General features: G+C 42.5%; 1 protein-coding gene across 1 annotated transcript; it reads left to right on the top strand.

Moving 5' to 3' along the window:
- Positions 1-2,056: 2,056 nt before the first annotated feature.
- Positions 2,057-19,643, top strand: cd81.L (CD81 protein L homeolog). The gene is given in 8 exon segments (NM_001086613.1): positions 2,057-2,146; positions 13,838-13,952; positions 14,035-14,132; positions 14,488-14,562; positions 17,018-17,128; positions 17,535-17,633; positions 17,714-17,797; positions 18,175-19,643. Coding segments are annotated over 8 exon segments (711 nt in total). The 5' UTR covers positions 2,057-2,080; the 3' UTR covers positions 18,238-19,643.
- The last annotated feature ends 1,507 nt before the right edge of the window (positions 19,644-21,150 follow it).

Raw genomic sequence — 21,150 nt, 5'->3', positions numbered from 1 at the left:
TGGCCGAATACCGAACCGAATCCGAACCCTAATTTGCATATGGAAGGGGAAAACATTTTTTTACTTCCTTGTTTTGTGTAAAAAAAACATGTGATTTCCCTCTCTGACCCTAATTTACATATGCAAATTAGGATTTGGATTCGGTTCAGCCGGGCAGAAGGATTCGGACAAATCCGAATCCTGCTGAAAAAGGCCAAATCTTGGCCGAATCCCTAATTGCTTCTTTTATTCATCTTTCTATTCAGGCCCTCTCCAGTTCATATTCCAGTGTTATTCAAATCAATAGAAGGTTGCTAGGGTAATTTAGACCCTAGCAACAGATTGCTGAAACGGCAAACTGGAGGACTTCTGAATAAAAAAAAGCTAACTCAAAAACCACAAATAAATGAAGACCAATCACAATATTGTGTCAGAATATCACTCTCTACAATCATGCTGAAAGTTAACTCAAAGGTTAACAACCCCTTTTACATTTATAGTTGTGCAACTCTTATGTGCTCTGGTTGCTAGGGCCTAATTACTTTAGCAACCAGGCAGCAGTCTGAAATGTAGATGGGAAGGTCCTAAGAAAGATAGGCAATTATAGATAGAAATACAACTCAACCCTCACAGTCAGTTTGTTGTTTGCTGGGGTCGCTGACCCCCCCCCAAATAACCAGATAGCAGGTTTAGCTGCAGGCTATAAATAGGCAGAATAGATTATAAACCTTTATTACCCTTCCCATTCTATTCAGAGATGTATTGCTGTACCGCATTCAGTTTCCAGTATAAAAAAGTAGTTGTGTCCCACTCAGGTTTGCCAGGTCTAATTTTCAAACCAGCCAAAGTCAGCTACAAAACCAGCCCAAAACTACCGTAGCTAATAGGCACGTCAAAAGTAGCCCAAAAATAGCACAATATGTGCAGTGAAAAAAAAGTCTTAAAAATAAAAGGCCAGTAAAAATGATGGTTGATCACAATGTTATTAATAGGGGAAAAAAGGATAAATATATAAGAAGGCCGGTATTTTTTTCAAAAAAAGGTGGCAACCCTATGTTCAGAGCCCAAAATCTGGTAACTGTATTCTACCCAAGTCAGTCCCATTGCATGCTGGGTATTGTAGTCTTAGCAGTCGGCAAATTGTTAAACAAAAACTACATTACCCAACATGCACTGAGAGACGCAGGCTTGGCACATTAGGGCTAGAAAAAAAATTTCCAAAGTAAAAACCAGCCAAAGGCCCAAAAAGTAGCCCAAATCCGTACCTTGGCTAGTTTGCATACATCCCAACTGTCCCGTTTTTAGAGGGACAGTCCCTCTTTTGACAGCTCAACCCGCAGTCCCGCATTTGTACTGGAAAGTCTCGTTTTTTCTCTGCACTGAACAGCCAGAAAAAGAAACACATTTTCTAACTTAATTGGCTTTTGGCAGAGAGACCCAGAACAGCCACAACAGAAGATAAGATACATTTGTAACAATTCAAATGTCTCTACATAAGCAAATAAGTAATTGTAACAATATAAGATAAGCAGGTCCCTTGGGAAAAGTTACATTCACAGCTTAAAGGGCAATTCACCCTCCTTAGCAAAACTGTAATAACTAAAAAAAAACCCACATATGTTCAAACTTTTATAACCTGCCAAATTTTGCAAAATTAACATGGTAATTAGGGGTGTGTGGCCACAACAATGGGCGTGGTCAAACCAAATTGCCGCACTACGAGCAGCAACTGTTTTTGTCCCTCTTTTTATTTCCAAAATGTTGGGAGGCATGAGTACTTTTAAAAGCCGCCTGGGCTTTCAAGTAGCCCAATTTGGCAACCTGGCAACCCTGGTCCCACTGTGTACTGGAATAACAAGGAATGCTGGGAGATGGAGTCCAAGACACACTGAGTTGCAGTGCAAGAGACACAAGTGAGACACAAGCGAGACAGCAGGACCCCACCCTCCCTTGCGAGTGGGCGGGGCAGGGGAGGGGGCGGGGCACATACACAGTGAAGGAGGCGGCGGCTTGGCTGTGTCTGTACCTTGTCTCTCCACTCTCACATCTCTGATCTGCTTTGCAGCTAATAAGGGACGAGGGAAGGCTCAGCGCAGTCGCCATGGGGGTAGAAGGATGCACCAAATGCATTAAATATCTGCTCTTTATCTTCAACTTCATCTTCTGGGTGAGTGCGGCTCCTTACTCGGGTATATTTGGGGTACAGACACGGGCGGGGTGGGATCGCGTTTATTGGGGTGCCAGCCCTGCTGTGTCCCATCTATTTCGCTGTGGCGACTGTATTGGGGGCTGTAGTGGCCCCTCCTCGCTGTCCTAGTCACTTACTAACAACAGTCCCATTGCAGGGTCTCCAACACCACGTGGTGCAGCAGGAGGGGGATTAGTGGGGGCTGGGATGAACCTAAGTGAGCACTTTAACCCCTCCTTACCCATAGCCCCTTATGTACTAGTATAATACTGTCCTTTATTCTCTCTGCATCGCATCACACTGGCCCACATGTGAATCTTACAGTGGCCAGCATTAACAAGTCACCAGTCTGCTCCCTGATTTGGGATTCAGAGAGTTGTAGTCCAAGAACAGCTGCTGATTGGACAATGCTGAGATAACAGACCATGAAAAAATTTCAGGAATTGTTATTGAGCAACAGGCAAGCGTTGCCATTTGACTGGTATTTTACTGGCCTGGCCAGTAAAAATGATGGTTGATCCCAATGTTATTAATAGGGAAAAAAGATAAATATATAGGAAGGACGGTAAAGGTGGCAACACTATGAGCAACTGGTTGGGAGGAGCTGCCGTTCCTTTATTTCATTTATTTATGATGGGATACTGATGCAGGGGGGCTGCATGGAGGATTTAATGGAGATGGGATTGTTTATTGGGCATATGTGAAACACGTCGTCATCACAGACGGAAGGTAAAGGGGTAACAGGGCTGTACAATAGAATGGTTTATACGTCAAACGTACAGATTACATGCAAAAAAGCTGACAGTTACAGGAGGTAAAGAGGGTCCTGCTCAGAAGAGCTTACACTCTGCAAGGAGAAGGATGTGTACAGCAGTTGTGCCAATGGAAACGATGTTAACGGAAACAATAGCAGTAGGCTGGTGTGCACTATACATGTGAATGTTACATACAGTGGTGTGTATTTGATATATGTTTGTATATAATCACATCCACGTTCTGGTTTCCCTGTCACCCAACCTCTGATGATCCACGGTGACTTTATACCGTTTGCTTATTGGCTGATTTGGTATATAAAGGTACAGAAAGGGTTATTTTTTTGAAAGTGAGAGCTGTTAGGGGATTTCCCCCAGAAGTGTTTGTGCTGATACAGGAGACTGCTTTAAGAAGACCATTTGTTGCAGGAAATTATTACTATTGGTGCTTCCATGTTTGCTGGGCTATTGTAGAAAATATAGTGATGCAGAAGCTAAGGATCACTGTGTAACAGTATCACTTAGTTAAGATGTGCTTATAAAGCGTTTTTCTTTGGGTTACACATTCCTTACATTGTTTATTGGCCATATGTGTTTGTGTGTACATGGGTGGGAGGGCTGACTATCTCTTACCACATTGCTATGCTGGGATGTCAGGCTCCCTGCCCTCCATCTGTTCTTAATTAATAGTACATAAAAGCATTAAGGCAGGCAGTGTGTAGGGAATGGTACCTGGATCAAAGTTGTCCTATGATGTCCACACATGGGTGGAAGCCATCAGATTAGCTCTTAGTGGGGTCCCACTGAACAATATTTGTAGGAGTAGTGTAAGATGTTGCCGATAGTAACAGTGGGATAATAGTCTCTGGGAAGGGAGTGTGACTGTGGGATAGCAGGTATAGTAGGGAGAGATGGTGTCTATAGTAACAGTGGGATAATAGTCTCTGGGAAGGGAGTGTGACTGTGGGATAGCAGGTATAGTAGGGAGAGATGGTGTCTATAGTAACAGTGGGATAATAGTCTCTGGGAAGGGAGTGTGACTGTGGGATAGCAGGTATAGTAGGGAGAGATGGTGCCTATAGTAACAGTGGGATAATAGTCTCTGGGAAGGGAGTGTGACTGTGGGATAGCAGGTATAGTAGGGAGAGATGGTGCCTATAGTAACAGTGGGATAATAGTCTCTGGGAAGGGAGTGTGACTGTGGGATAGCAGGTATAGTAGGGAGAGATGGTGCCTATAGTAACAGTGGATAAATAGTCTCTGGGAAGGGAGTGTGACTGTAAGATAGCAGGTATAGTAGGAAGAGATGGTGTCTATAGTAACAGTGGGATAATAGTCTCTGGGAAGGGAGTGTGACTGTGGGATAGCAGGTATAGTAGGGAGAGATGGTGTCTATAGTAACAGTGGGATAATAGTCTCTGGGAAGGGAGTGTGACTGTGGGATAGCAGGTATAGTAGGGAGAGATGGTGCCTATAGTAACAGTGGGATAATAGTCTCTGGGAAGGGAGTGTGACTGTGGGATAGCAGGTATAGTAGGGAGAGATGGTGCCTATAGTAAAGGTGGCCATACACGGGCCGATAAAATCTGCCGACAGACCGAGTCGGCAGCTTATTGGCCCGTGTATGGGGGCCCCCCGACGGGCTTCCCCCGATCGAGATCTGGCCGAAAGTCGGCAGATCTCAGATCGGATGGGATTAAAAATCCCGTCGGATCGCGGCCGCATCTGTTCGTTGATGCGGTTCCCGCGATCCGACCGCCCGTTTGGCGAACGCTAGGATCCGATCGTTTGGCCCTAGGGCCCACGATCGGATCAGCCCGATATTGCCCACCTCAAGGTGGGCATATCGGAGGGAGATCCGCTCGTTTGGCGACATCGCCAAACGAGCGGATCTATCCGTGTATGGCCACCTTTACAGTGGGATAATAGTCTCTGGGAAGGGAGTGTGACTGTGGGATAACAGGTATAGTAGGGAGAGATGGTGCCTATAGTAACAGTGGGATAATAGTTCTCTGGGAAGGGAGTGTGACTGTGGGATAGCAGGTATAGTAGGGAGAGATGGTGCCTATAGTAACAGTGGATAATAGTCTCTGGGAAGGGAGTGTGGACTGTAAGATAGCAGGTATAGTAGGAAGAGATGGTGTCTATAGTAACAGTGGGATAATAGTCTCTGGAAGGGAGTGTGACTGTGGGATAGCAGGTATAGTAGGGGAGAGATGGTGTCTATAGTAACAGTGGGGATAATAGTCTCTGGGAAGGGAGTGTGGACTGTGGGATAGCAGGTATAGTAGGGAGAGATGGTGATCTATAGTAACAGTGGATAATTAGTCTCTGGGAAGGGAGTGTGACTGTGGGATAGCAGGTATAGTAGGGAGAGATGGTGCCTATAGTAACAGTGGGATAATTAGCCTTCTGGGAAGGGAGTGTGACTGTGAGATAGCAGGTATAGTAGGGAGAGATGGTGCCTATAGTAACAGTGGATAATAGTCTCTGGGAAGGGAGTGTGACTGTGGGATAGCAGGTATAGTAGGGAGAGATGGTGTCTATAGTAACAGTGGGATAATAGCCTCTGGGAAGGGAGTGTGACTGTGGGATAGCAGGTATAGTAGGGAGAGATGGTGCCTATAGTAACAGTGGATAATAGTCTCTGGGAAGGGAGTGTGACTGTGGGATAGCAGGTATAGTAGGGAGAGATGGTGTCTATAGTAACAGTGTATAATAGTCTCTGGGAAGGGAGTGTGACTGTGGGATAGCAGGTATAGTAGGGAGAGATGGTATTGTTGACATTGTATGTGTCTATAAGGGATACTCATGCTGGAATTGGCTGTTTGTGCAGTAGTAGGACAAGACATTGCAGCGTTACCTGTGGGAGTTCCCTCCACTGAGGCAAAGTTTCCAGTGATATCTAACGGAATATTTTATTTCTTTTCTTCCTGTGCGTCTGTTGTGGAAAATAAACCACCTCTTGACAAAAGCAGCAGTCTATGTATTCAGTGTTTATGAAATATTTACAATTTGGCTTGGCTCCACCCTTCCTTAGCCCACCATTTTAACTGAAATATAATGCTAAAGGGAACATTTTTTGAATGCAACTTTTTGCTTCAGTTCCTACGTGTTTGCCTTCCAAGAACCAATATGCAGATATTTGGGTTGGACCGGTTTCTTTCTTGGACTATATCTGTGTCAGATTAGTATTAAGCCTGAGATGTATTTGACATGACCGTAATAGGGAAGAAAGGTAACAGATACAGTGTGGTATTTTTTTCCAGAAAAGGCAGGAATCCTAATCAATAACCACCAGTTAGCGCTGATTGGTCAAATGCAGTAAAACTAAACACTATAGAAAAACACTATATCGAATAGAACTAAGGGATTTGTAGAGGGGAACGATATGAAATCCTTTACATTTGTTTAGATTTAAAAAAGTTGTTCATACATTTAGTATGGTGTAGAGAAAGATATTCTGAGACCATTGGTTTTCATTTTACATTATTTGTGGTTTTTGAGTTATTTATCTTTTTATTCAGCAGCTCTCCAGTTTGCCATTTCAGCAAATTAGTTGCTAGGGTCCAAATTACCCTAGCAACCATGCATTGATTTGAATAAGAGCTTAGAATAGTAGAGGGACAGAATAGAAAGAGTTGTAATAAAAAGTAGTAATAACAATACATTTGTAGCCTTACAGAGCATTTGTTTTTTAGATGGGGTCAGTGACCCCCATTTGAAAGCTGGTGAGGAACAAAAGAAAAAGGCAAACAATTAAAAAAATTAACAATGAAGACTAATTGAAAAGTTGCTTAGAATTGGGGATTTTATAACATTCTAAAAGTTACCTTAAAGGTGAACTACATCCTTTAAGAAATATTTGTACCTGCAGGATCAGCAATTATTATGGAAGTCTTTTTTTGCCCTCAGCCTGCGGGGCTGGTAATCGTACGGGTGGCTGGATTCATGAATTTGCTTTGCGTGCCGTGGCCTTTATCCCCATGTGATAAACCAATGCACCTTTTGTGAAGTCAGTGGCAGGGCAGGTCTATAAAAGGAACCCGGAAGTCGGGTGCGGGTGGAGGGAGGGCATGTTCGGGTCGGGTGCAGGTTTTACCCAACCCGCACATCACTACCACACTTCCCATTTCACTGTATAGATGTATTTTCCATTTGAAGTGAGTGATTGGATAATTTATAACTTGGAAATTAACTTTGGAATGGCTAATAAAGTTGTCCAAATCGTGTTTGGAACAGGGGGAATACCTACGCTGATTTATTTACAGATAATCATAACAAACATAAGGGGTGTTCCCATTTCTGTTGTGTCTAGAATTTTTATCACCAGGCCTATTTTGATGGCCACTCTCTACAGACAGATACAGCCACACTTCTTGTAAGAGGTTTATCAACTGCACAAAGATTTGAGATGAGGTAAAGTGGTGGGCATAGAATTGTTTTGTCCATTCTGTACCTCTTTACCAACTAAATTGTGCTGCAACCAAAATAGGACTAAAGCTGGCCATAGGCGCAATGATCCGATCGTACGAATCGTGGATTCGTACGATTTTCGGACCGTGTGTTGAGAGTCCTGACATTTTTCGTCCGGCGGAGATCGGTCGTTTGATCGATCGCACAGGTTAGAAATTTTCTTTCGCCTGCCGATAATATCTCTGCGTGTATTGCCATTCATACGATTTTCAGTGGGAGACTGTCACTAGCTTTGTCAGACATAACTTTCGCACGAAGTAGAACATTGGCTGATCTGTTCTTTTACTACTTTATTTGGTCGGAATGGTAAGACTTTGATCTGAATGGTTAGTGGCGGGTCGGCAGATGGGAAAGTCCGATCGTACGTTGATTCGTACGATTGGATCTTTGCGTCTATGGCCAGCTTAAATGGAGCAATGTCTAGGGTTGGTTGCTTCTGTTTAGCAATTAGTATTGTAAGTTGATTGCTTCTATCAATATAATGAGACCCTGTGTGATTGTACATTGAGGCCATACATGGGCAGATAGTGGCTACTGATCCTTATTGACCAATACAGTAGGCCTTTGCCCAATGGCCTTTTCATTATCAGGCATGTTTACATATTGAAAGTATGGTCAGATCTTTGTCAGTAGCACTGCACTTACTGTCCTTATGGCTGTTTTGACCTGATATGGTTTATCACGTGGGTTATAGAATCCGTGATCTTACATACACATGTCTCCATTACCTTCATAGGGATAGCAGCAAAAATAATTATGGACTTCACTGGGCAAATAGAAAGTGAAAACAAGGAAATTAAGGTGTAGTTGGCCTTTAAACATAGTCACTACGGAGATGTTACTCTCTGTTCTGCTAGTTTATTTTTTTCCCTTCTTCATCCTCTTTTTTTTTTTTTTTACTATTTTTTGGGTCTTCTCCGGTGTCAGTCTAGGGCCACACCTTTTGTTACCAGCTGTGAGGGTCTCCTGCCAAATAAATTCTTTCTACCCCTGCTCTGGCTTTTTATAGACACAGGGGAAGTTTTGTGCCTGGAAATACTTTTAACCCTTTGCTGTGCATGGCTGTTCAGTGAACAGAACCTTCCGCTGTGCACTGTTACACATAGCAATTCCCAGATGTACCATAGCAAGGGAAGTGCATACAGAAGCAGAAAATACAAGGTTGTGGTTGTTAAAGCACACAGCACAGAAAGTGAGTGTGATGAGGGTAATAAAGGTGCTTGAGGAAAGGAACGTGGTGTGGGAGCTCCTCTACCAAATGAGAAATGCTTTCATACTTTGTCATAGGTTTAAAGGGCAAGTAACACCAAGAAATGATGCATTTATTCATAAACTAAGCTTTGTCTTTATGCTTGATAGAAAATGTATTTTCATTTTACCCAACACACACGTAGCCGAGGACAAGCCAAGATCCATTTGTTCTTCAGCCTCCTGATCAGCTTGGCTGGCCCATTTATACATTCAGCCAATTGTCATATACGTGTTGCGATATCTGCATGACTTTTATTGGGGAAAAAAGTCTTATGTAAAGATAAACAAAGGTAAATATCAGCCAGTTTGGTTGTAAACTGTCCAAATTGTCCACTGGCTTTAGTAGCAGTGACTTTTGTCTGGAAAAGTAGGCCCTTTAGACAGTCACCAGCATATCTGTCTGTGTATGTGGCCTCTCTGATTTCCTCCTCAGTAGATATCTGGGTGGAAATCACGCAGGCTTAATGTGGCCATAGATGTGCAGATTTACCTTCATATCGGACGATCCATCTCCTGACCTGCCACTAACCAATCAGATCAAATAAAGTAGAACAGATCAGACAATGTTTTGCCCCTGACAGCAATCGCATGAAAGTTATGTCCGACAAAAGCTGGTGACAGTCTCCCTCTGATATCGTCGCCGACAGAAATTTTCTAACCTGTCCGATCAACTGTACGACCAATCGCCATCTCACGAAAAATGTCGAGACACTCCACACACGGCCCAAAAATCGGGCGAAAAGGAGATTTGTACGATCATATCTTTGCATCTATGGCCAACTTTAAGGACTTGTTGATTGCCAGACTGCTTTGCCGCCAGGAAAAGGCTGGAGGCGGAAGTGGGGCTCCGTAAGGTCGTGGGCAGGATGAGCACATGGAAAAGTCAGGCCCACAAATGTTATGTAGTCAGTCTGAACCCACCCGACGATTGGCTTGCAAGCGGGCCTGCACATCACTTATGTATTTGCAGTGAAATGTCTACAACAACAAGCGATTTGGGACAAACTTCATCACATGTTTTGTTGCCACTTTTTTTGGTGAAGAAAAGTTGTCACTGCTAAATGTCGACTAGTCTTCTAGGATGACACTGGCCTGGACAAATGGACAAATGGATCCTGTTCTACTATTTATAAACAGCCTAATTTCAGGGCCACGGACACACCCTTCCCTACAGACGGCCACTGTTGTGCTGGTAGGAGGATTATTTCAGTAGCAATTGCCTGGACCATCATGGTCATTTTCATAGGGTTAGGTGTTTGGAAACACAGCAGTCAGATTTTCTAGTTAACAGTTGCCATCAAAGTATAATTTTTACTGGAGGGAAACCTCTTAAAATTTGCCCAGACTTTCATAGGCTAATGACACATGTGATGGAGAAAACCTTGTTCTTGCCCCTATCTCTCTGGAATTCTCCTGTGCCCATGGGGTGGATTTCAACCTGATAATGCTGAAGTGTGTATTTTTGGAACAAAAACCACCGCCTACACCAGCAGTAACAGGAAGTCACAATAAAGGTGTGACACTGGGGATTTCGAGCTTTATTTGGACTATTTGTTAGTGATTTTTTCAAACACTGTTTACTTACTATATTACACGTAGCTTCCAGGCATGAATAAAGCATTTTCATAACTACCCTTTAAAACAAGACAACTATGAATTTCTTGGAAAGAGATTTACTTCCCTTAATATATATGCCTCATGCTGTGAATTCCCCCAAAATACAGGACAACTCTTTCCGTTTATCCTGTTTCCGTTCTGCGGCTCTGGTGGACGTAGGATGGTTTATGCAGAAAAAAAGGAGGCTACGCCTCTTACTTTTCCCAAGTGTAGCCTGAGCCAGAAAAGACAAGGCCATATATCAAACCACAAGCAGCTGTTCTTGCTTACTACTTTCCTATTGTAGCTGTGCTTGGGTGTGGGTAGGGTTTGGGGGTTTTAAAGTGAATTCTTTTTCCCTCTCTATACTCATATGTACTGTATGTATGTGTATATTTTAGCGATAGAGAGAGCGAGTGAGCAATGGTTATTAAGATGGAACACACACTATTAAAACAACAACATCGCCATAGTGAGAGGCTCCTAGGGGTCTTGGTAAAAACAAAATTATTAGTTGTAATTCTTATTTTGCTTCTGCTGAGACCCTCGAGGACTCCCCTTGGCCTTTTGCCCCCAGCACTCTGAACACTCTTTCTTAACCGAGATTTAATTTTCACTTCTGCCTTTCCTTATATAAACCTAAGGGTCATGTAACACTAGTGGAGAAGAAGGAATGTTCAATACCATACTCGTTAAGGGTAATTAACACAGAGGAGCATGTATTGTACAAAGAAAGGGAACTTCACACTCATCTCATCAGTCAGCTTTCCGTCCTGACCTGCCATCACCCCGAAACGCCTCTTCCTGAACAGTCCTACTCCTGAATAGCCTTCTTCCTAGACAAGCCTCTCATGTCAGCCCTCTCCTTAAATAATCTGCATTAAAAAAAATACGGCCTTTCACTGAATTCTCCTAATGCTCCAGCTGTTGCCTATTGATGTGGTTTAGCCTAACTCGGACCAACTTTGCCCAAAATGGATTCAAAAATAACAGCTAAAAATGATTATAGAATGAAAAGAACAACCACAAAGCAAAGGACAGAAAACAAAACTTAAACTGTAAACAAAGAACAGAAGGAAATGATTAACAACAAAGGAAAGAAGAAAATAAATAGTTCATTAAGGAAACGTATAATAATTCCTATCATATTTAATACTTGTGCTTTACAAGAAACAGAAGAAAAATCGAGTGTTATGGAACCTTGTACTCATATTTTAGTTCTGACTAGGTCATACATTTGGTATGACCCTTAAGCTTTTAGTGATGACCTCCTGATCTTGGGCTGGGAAGGCAGAAAAACAGATTGTAGGTCTCTGCCTGTCATCAACTTGACCTTGGAAACTCTAAACGTCCCCCCTTGTAAACTATGGGGTATATTTATCAAAGACTGACGTTAGAGATCACAACAGTCCACTAGCATAAAATACCGCCTCCGCGCTTGTGGTGGGCAGTAAGGACCTGGTTGGCCTGAGCCTCCCGATGCTGTGCTCTGTTTTTCACACCAGCTTTTCAGTCCAGTGCACGGAGTAGAGTACAGGTATGGGACCTGTTATCCAGAATGTTTGGGACCTGGGGTTTTCCGGATAACAGATCTTTCTTTAATTTGGATCTTCATACCTTAAGTCTACTAGAAAATCATGTAAACATTAAAAAAAGAACCAACAACAATATTCTGGATTTACTTCCAGTAAGGATTAATTTAATCTTAGTTGGGATCAATTACAAGGTACTGTTCTATTATTACAGTCAAAAAGGAAATTATTTTTAAAAATGGGGATTATTTGTATAAAATGTAGTCTATGGGAGATGGCAATTCCGTCATTCGGCGCTTTCTGGATAACAGGTTTCCGGATAACGGATCCCATACCTGTGCAGCATTTTTTAGGGCACGAGTGTTTCTTAGAAGGGCACTGAGGCACTTTTAAGATGTCTGAACTCTCTGTCTGGTTTTAGTTTCCCTTTAAAGCATAATACTAAAATAATAATATCCAGGAAGGAAGCAAAGCTATTTACAGGGGTACCAGGAAATCTGCTTTCTCACACAGGCTCAAAACTAAAGATTTTGGGAAAAAAAGTCACAAAACCAAAGTATATGCTTTTTTGCCCTAAAACAAATACCCTACACAACACAGTATATTGTATTTCATTATCTCTTCCATTGAATTGTAAGCCTTGAGCATTTTCCCAGGACGTCCAGGCATCTATTGTCTAGGAACGAGTCCTTGGAGATGTTAGAGATTCATGTCCAAGCCTTGTCGTGGGCTCAGCCTTCCTCTCCTACGATCCAACACTTCTGCTCTTCCTGTTTTTTTAATTTCCCCTGCAGTTCCCATGCGCTGAGACTGTGCAAAATGCGCCTCTGCTTTATTTAAGCCATGGTTAGATTGTAGTTGCATCACTGTATACCTGATTTAACTCACATGCAAACTAACTATATAGAATACCGTAGTCAGTCTGCATCGCTATGTATACAACATCACGTCGGAGCATAAAGCGCATATGAAGTGCTGAATCATTGTCCAGCCTGATGAAGAGTTTCCCTTCCCTTCTAGGAGCCCAGCCTCCTGTGACTCCCAGGGTTGTAGCAGAGCTGACCTTATGAACGGACAGGACACCAGTTCCTGTTTATTTCAAATGAAGCCGATCCTCCTCTCCAGCATATCCGTTGTACCTCATTTTGGAGGAAATAGTCGTATCGTAGAAAATGGAGATCTGGACATATTATATGGGATGCACCGAATCCAGGATTCGGTTTGGGATTCGGCCAGGATTCAGCCTTTTTCAGCAGGATTCAAATTCAGCCAAATCCTTCTGCCCGGCCAAACCTAATCCGAATTTGCATATGCAAATTAGGGGTGGGGATGGAAATTGCATGACTTTTTGTCACAAAACAAGGAAGTAAAAAATGATTTCCCCTTCCCACCCATAATTTGCATATGCAAATTCGGATTCAAGCTGACTTTGCACTTCCATATTGTTGTGCTCAGCACCATTGCCTTTCTCCTGCGTTTTGTTCCCAATAAAGCACAATTATGTATGTTGAAGTAGGGCGACACTGAAGCTACTGCCACCTCTAAGGGCAGAGACACACACTATGATTTGGGGAGATTTAGTCACTCGGCGACAAATCGCTTCTTCTTTGGGCAACTAATCCCCCCGAAAAGCCTTCCCGCCAGCTATTATCAAAATCACCGGTAGGTTGGTGCTTGAGGCACTTAATTTTCCAAAGTCGCCCGAAGTTTCCTTCTTCGGAACTTCGCAACTTCGGAAAAAGCAGTGTTCCGAGTGCCATCCAGCCGGCGATTTATATTCTAGCCAGCTGGAAGGCTTTTCGGGGAGATTAGTGGCCCAAAGAAGAGGCGATTTGTCGCCAGGCGATTAATCTCCCCGAATCTTGGCGTGTGTCCTTACCCTGAAGGAGACTGTAGCCCAGGGTTCCCAGTGCTGTGTCTATTGATGCAGCAGACGTGTGCCTAAAGAATTAGCTGCATCCTGAGACTTGAATAATAAAGTGATAATGAAGTGGCCATTCTAAAGAAGGTACACTTTTACTCTAACCTGATCCCTAGAACTGATTTGTATTTTTTCTTTTTAGCTGGCCGGAGGTGTGATTCTTGGGGTAGCACTGTGGCTTCGACATGACCCCCAAACATCCAACCTACTTTTCCAGCAATTTGAGGACAAGCAAGCACCAGGGACTTTCTACATTGGTGAGTTGAGTTTGGTCTACTCCTTGATTCTGCTTTTTATGCCTTTTACGCACCAATACTGATAACTGGTATCTGTTTCTAGGTGTCTATATCATTATAGCAGTTGGCGCTGTCATGATGTTTGTGGGATTCCTGGGATGTTATGGGGCCATTCAGGAATCTCAGTGTCTTCTGGGAACGGTAAATTCCTCTGTTTATATAAACTCTCAAAGCTGTGCTCACTTCGCTGCCAAACACAGACAGCCATGTCTTAATTACAGATGCAAATAGGATTATTCAGTGAGAATCCTGCCTGTGTGAGCCTAGCTGCCTGCAATTAGCGTATGTGCTCGGTGCTTGGGTGTTAAAGCTCAGCATTGGCACATTTTCTTTTTAAGTGCAGGGACAGGAGGCAGTTTTTCTTTGGGGGGGGGGGCTTTTACAATGGCACAGAATTTGTTTTGTGAATAGTTGTATCGTCCTTATAATAAGAGCTGCTTCTTGGACACTTGTACAATAACAAAAGAATTCTGACCCACCAAATTCCATTTTGCAGTTCTTTGCTTGCCTGGTGATCCTCTTCGCCTGTGAGGTGGCAGCTGGAATATGGGGCTTTGTGAACAGGGATCAGGTGAGTATCAAGTGTTACTGTCTGGTCAAAGGTAATGGAGACACCTGTTGTTGCCATGCACGCTGGCAATGTTGTGTAGAGAATGCAACATTTCATTGCTATTAATAATGATTCAGTTTGCATTAATTTTAACGTTATCCTGTGCTTTGACATGCATCATACACACCATACATTAAGGCTAAGTTGCAAGTATGAAGCACAAAATTGTGGAGTTTTGCAAAATCGGAAACCCTAATAGCAAAGGTACTTGCCATGTGCACCAATGCGCTTGTTCAGCTTCCTCAGTTCTTCCAGGGATTATCCACACGCAACTGGCTTGCAACTAGGGTTGCCACCTGGCTGGTATATTACCGGCCTGGCCAGTAAAAATGATGGCTGATCCCAATGTTATTAATAGGGAAAAAGATAAATTTATTGGAAGGCCAGTATTTTTTTCTGGAAAAGGTGGCAACCCTACTTGCAACTAGTGAATCACATGCCAGCACTGCTAATTGACACCGTGCACAACAACATGCTGGAAGAGACACTTTTGTGTTGGCTTAAAGGAAAACTATACCCCCCAAACAATGTAGGTCTCTATAAAAAGATATTGCATAAAACAGCTCATATGTAAAACTCTGCTTCATGTAAATAAACCATTTTCATAATAATATACTTTTCTAGTAGTATGTGCCATTGGGTAATCATAAATAGGAAATTGCCATTTTAAAAAATAAGGGCCGCCCCCTGGGATCGTAGGATTCACTTTACTCACAAACATACCAACAAACCATACATGTTAGGTCACATGAGCCAATTAACAGACAGAGTTGTGTCTTTTGCTTCCACACTTCTTCCTGTTACAGTTAGAGTTGTAGTATTTCTGGTCAGGTGATCTCTGAGGCAGCACACAGACCATCACGAAATGGTGGCTCAAGGCAAGAGATGTAAAAGGGCAATATTTACTTAAATATATATTCCAGTTTGGTCAGGGCCGGATTTACATAGTGGCCACCCCTAGGCCCACTGCCGTTCGTCACCCCTGTCCCCTCCTCTTTATTTGTGCAAATTGTCATCATCTGGACTGGAGCAATGGTGATTGGCACATGGGAAAATTAAAAATGATTCTATCTCCAGCGCTTTCCCAGTGGTTTTGAACCAATGTGGGTGTGGTTGGGCTGCATGCTGCCCCCCTAAAATCCTGCCGCCCTAGGCCCGGGCCTAGGTGGCCTTTCCACAAATCCGGGCCTGAGTTTGGCAAGATTCTTTAATATGCCACTTAATATGATATTAACTATCTGTTGCTTAAGTGTTCATTTTGGGGGTATAGTTTTCCTTTAAAAGCTGCAAACTGAGCTTGCACTCGATTTACCACTGTGGATGATCATTTGTGCCTGCACTGGGAAATCATGCAATTCGGGGGGTGTGCCACAAACTATTTTGTGTGCACCAGCTATTATTCTGGAGTTCTAGGTTGAAACTCTGCATTGTGTGTAGTAGCATGGCAGGTTGCATCCAAATTTTGCACTGAGCAGATTGAACGGCATTGGCAAATGGAATAGTAACAGCAAAAAATGAAAGTGTTTTAAATAGGGATGCACCAAATCCAGGATTCGGTTCGGGATTCGGCCACGATTCGGGCTTTTTCAGCAGCATTCGGATGTGGCCAAATCCTTCTGCCCGGTTGAACCGAATCCAAATTTACATATGCAAATTAGGGGCAGGGAGGGAACTCACGTGACTTTTTGTCACAAAACAAGGAAGTAAAAAATGTTTTCCCCTTTCCACTCCTAATTTGCATATGCAAATGAGGATTTGGTTCGATATTTGGCGAAGGATTTGGTGGTTTGGCCGAATCCAAAATAATGGATTTGGTGCATCCTAGTTTTAAAGTAACAAAAATATAATGCAGTGTTGCCCTGCACTGATAAAACTGATGTGTTTGCTTCAGAAACACTACTATAGTTCCTATAAACAACCTGCTGTCTAGCAATGGTGGAAATTAAAAATAAAAAGGCTATATGGCACAGGTTAATTATATTCATGGACTGATACATGATGACCTCTTCCCAGTAACATTAGAGCACAGACAATGAGGTATCTCCACTTCTCACTGCTGCCATGTTAAGTAATGCTGACCCTCAGTACATGAGGAAGTCCTTCTGCATTCTATACCCCTTCCTTATGTAATAATAATATATATCTCATCTGTCACCTGTTTCCCTCTTCTGCTTCCTGTTTTTTGCTTCCTGCTCGTCTCGTTGATTGCAGCCCTTAGACTTTCTGTCCATTATTATGATTAACAGGGTCAGTTGGGGCGATCCTGCTGCAGACTGACAGATGAATTGTCGTTTAATCTTTCCCTGGTAGGGTTAGAATTATTAAAACAAGGTATAAGCCACAAAAGGGACAGCCCTGATGTAGGAATTTATGCTTTGCATAAGACGCCTAATGATATTTTGGTTTATTTTGTCAGGTGTCAAAGGAAATGCGACTTTTCTACAGTGAAGTGTATCAACATGCAACCACCGGTACTAAGGAACAGCAACAAAAGGCTCTCCCTGTGCTCAAGGCCTTCCATGAGACAGTGAGTGATACATATCCCTTCAGTGTATGCGGCTGATCAACTCATGGGCAACTACTGCCCATAGTCTGGGTTGTCCAAATGTCATTGTTTGGGTCAAATGCAGGAAGTGAAGATGCAGTTCTTTGTGCAGCAGCCGACAAGATTTATTGGCAGATGAGATTATGGAATTGGCTCGGACAGGGTCGCAGAATGGTCTGTTGAAACCAACCCCCAAGCTGCGATTCGTGCCCTGGCAGTCAGCAGTATTGTTTAAATCAGCCAAAATGATCAATCAAACTACCAAGCTTTGTAAAGACCTCTCTACTTCTTTTTGTGTCTTATTGTCCTGACTGTAATTGCATCTCCTTGTAGTGATTCAGTCCATGTTTACTTGCGTTCAGCTAAATCATTTTTGTTACCCTTCCAGCTGCAGTGCTGTGGTGACTCCAGTTCTAAATTATCCTTCTTGAACCTTAGCGAAGTGTGTCCGAAACGTGACAATATACTAGAGCAATTCACCATAGAGGTTAGTATGCCTTGAAGGAAAGGGCTTTGCCATGGCTAGGGCTATGAACCCTCACGCTGATCATCTGCATTTTATTTCAGGACTGCCACCAAAAAATGGATGCTCTGTTCTCAACCAAGCTCTATCTGGTTGGCATCGCTGCTGTCGTTGTGGCCGTTATCATGGTAAGAACACTTTGTGCATTCTCTGTGCCTCTGTTTAATCTCCACACGACTCCATGAATGACCAGCGAGTATTCATAGATTTGTGCTAAGGTTTCCAGTTTTGTAAAAAGGAGCTTTCAAATGCCGTGGTCTTCTCCTGCCACGAGGGAAATAGCTGCTGTATGGCCCGTGGTGTTTCCAGTTAGTGAGTACTGCTAGGGGGGAAACTGGCAGGTAGGACTTTACTAATATGTTGTTAGGAGTTTAGATTGGTGGCATCTAAAAAGGTTCTGATTCACCACTGTGCCCAGTCGTTTTGCCATTGTTCTCTCCAGGCAGTTTTTATCTTATCTCAAATACTTACTTCTCATTTATTCAATTCTTCTTTTTTCCCCTAGATCATCGAGATGATACTCAGTATGGTCCTGTGCTGTGGCATCCGAATTTATTCAGTATACTAAGCAATGCCTTTATTCTCCTGTGTATATAACTCCCTCAAACCCTCCCACGACTCCCTTTTTGTTTTTTCTAAATATTCTGCCCTCTTGGTGATCGAGTCAATGTCCAGCCGGTGCAGTGAATTCCTTGCTCGGACTTTCTCTATGTTTTTATGAGCAGTGCTCTAGATATTTCTTCAGCACGACACTCAGGAATTCGGGTGCCCTCGAATGTATATGGCCTGCTTGTAGGGCTCTGACTTCCAGTTTACAGCGTCTGCGCTCAGAAGGACGCGTCATCTTGTGTTTGCCACACAATGAGATCCTAAAGAGTTGGGCAGCTGAATTTAGCCTTGTGGTAAAACTAAGCGTGTGCGCGTCCAGCTGCTCTTTACGATCTCATTGCTGTAGAGTCATGATCTCTCCTGTTTCACGTGTAAAAGATGTTGTGTTTGTACCGTTTGGGAGAGGAGTAAATCCATATTCCTTGCACAATGGCCCCTTTTCCTACACTCCATCATTACATAGTAAATATATATAAATATCAACATGTAAAAAGATTCTGATTAAAATCCTTTGGGGGCTTTTTCCCTACTCCAAAGTCTGATTCATTTATTTATGGGGTGAGGGTATGGGGATGATGGGAATTTTACAATGTGGATGTGAATTAATTCCCCCAGGCAAATTGTGAGTTGAAAACAGACAAAAATAATCAAGAAAATAAAACTTTTCGTCTGTATTTGACATTTTGGTCCCCCGACATCACTCGCCACCTAAGGTAATCAAAAAAAGAAAAATTTTGAATATTTGTAAAAAATTTTGCATCCAATCCTTTTTAAGAAGGAAGTATATTTATACATACATCTATCTCTGGGTTTTTATTACATATTCATTGTATGCTTTGTATTTTGTATGTAGTTTACGTTTTTAATATTAATACTAGTTCGTTTTATGTGTATGTTTTCTTAAATGGTTTTTTGTTATAATGGTAAGATTTCGGGATGTTGTAAAGACTTGCAAGATAGGAAAATGTGGACTCTGTAACATAAGTGATACGACAGTGCCATCTTCTGGGGGTTACACAAAAGGACTTTTGCCTTAAAGACAAAGAACTCTTTTCTCATTGGTTCAAAGTTCATCAAAGGAATTCTTCAGGAAAATTTGTATAAATGGACTGCTCTCAAACAGCAGTGCAGCTCATCTTGACTTCTGATACCATCAAGAACCTGAACATCCAGAGCTCACATATAAACGCCGGGAAAACAACTATTCACCAGAGGAAAAGGAAAGGTATTAAATTACCACTACTGGGGAAAGAAATAGATTGTCTTTTAAAGCATTTTTGTTTGTAGTTTTTAAGAACTGTTATATACAAGTCATACTCTCTGTCTTGCATTGCTTGAATAAATCCTTCCATTGCTAAGCCTAAATTGGACTGAATTGTTGTTAGACGGATCAAATTTCTAACAGATTTGGCAACCCAGCCAGTTTTTGCTATTTCCCCAATCTTGGGAGCAAACCCCATATTTTTTTCCTGTTCAGCAGGAGGTTTAAGATTAAAACTTTCAGGTTTAAATCTTAAAAAAGGGGGGAGTTCGATAACCACAGAGAGTTATCTAAATAACCACAGAGAGTTATTCAAGAGAAGAGGATTTTTTTACAAAGTAAAAGAACCTAGAGTCAGCAGTCCATTGGGCAAAGAAAGGAAGGGGAGAAGAAAAACAGTGGCCACTGTGTAAAGCGGGAAGACGCGTTGTATCTTCATATTTTTTTCTTGGATCCACGGAGAGATTCAAGAGGCGTAGTATCCTTCCTTAAAAGAGTGCACATTTTTTTTTTTAAAAGGTTATGTTTTATTTGTTTTAATAAACATTACAAAAAAGAAAAAATTATAGTAATATATCAATAAACATGTGTACAGTCAAAACATGCGACACTGGTCCTGAATTAGTTGCTCACAAATGTTGCAGTTTAGATTGAGGTTTAATTAACATCAGAAGTCATTACGGGTACCATGTAAGCATATGTATTAACCGGTTGCAGGATCATTTCTAGGTTGCACGCCCGGGCCCACTTCCCACCAAGGACTCCATATCTTTTGAAATTTATCTGCTGTGCCTCTTGCTTCATGGGTAAGCTTTATTTTGGGTATAGTTGAATCAACTAGGTTAATCCAGGAGTCCTTTGTGGGAGGGGTAGATCCCATCCAGTGCATAATCACACATTTCTTAGCATAGAATAATAACGCTCTAAACCTTAATCTTGCACTGACAGTGGGTACAAGGTGTTCCACCACGCCCAGAAGACACACAGTGGGGGAGAGTATATGTGGGAACCCCAGTGTGTTTGCTAGCGAAGCCATTACTTGCGACCAGTAAATATTTATAATTGGGCAAGACCAGATCATGTGTAGAAAGTTGGCTTCAGGAGTTCCACATCTGGGGCAGGAGTCATTGTCCTTCTTACCCATTGCCTTTAGTTTAAGTGGGGTGATATATAGTTGATGGAACACCTTGTACTGTATCAGCCTATCCCTTATTGCTATTAAGCTTTTATACATAGTTTCTGTTGCTTCGTCCCAGTCATCCTGGGACAGCTCTGGAATGTTTGTTTTCCATCGTACCTGAGCTGTATGGAATGGAGGGGGGACACTGGCTAGAAGATTTCTGTACAGCCTGGACACCAACTTTATCGGTTGCTCAGCTACGAGGGTCTCTTCAATTGTCATTGTGGAAAGGACAGGAGAAAGTGTACCAAACTGGGCCATAAAAGTGTGCCGAATTTGGAAATATCTAAAAAGTGGGAGGTTCTGAGATGTACATTTGGCTCGAAGTTCAGTATGTGAAGGGAAGGTATGGTTTTGCAAAAGATCGCCCAGGTATTTGATGCCCTGCCTTGGCCAGAAGAGGAAGTCCTCCAGGTTTCGGAAGTGAGGCA

This window comes from Xenopus laevis, chromosome 4L (assembly GCF_017654675.1).
Source record: "Xenopus laevis strain J_2021 chromosome 4L, Xenopus_laevis_v10.1, whole genome shotgun sequence".
Lineage (NCBI taxonomy): Eukaryota > Metazoa > Chordata > Amphibia > Anura > Pipidae > Xenopus > Xenopus laevis.
This window is presented reverse-complemented; position numbering and strand designations above follow the sequence as displayed.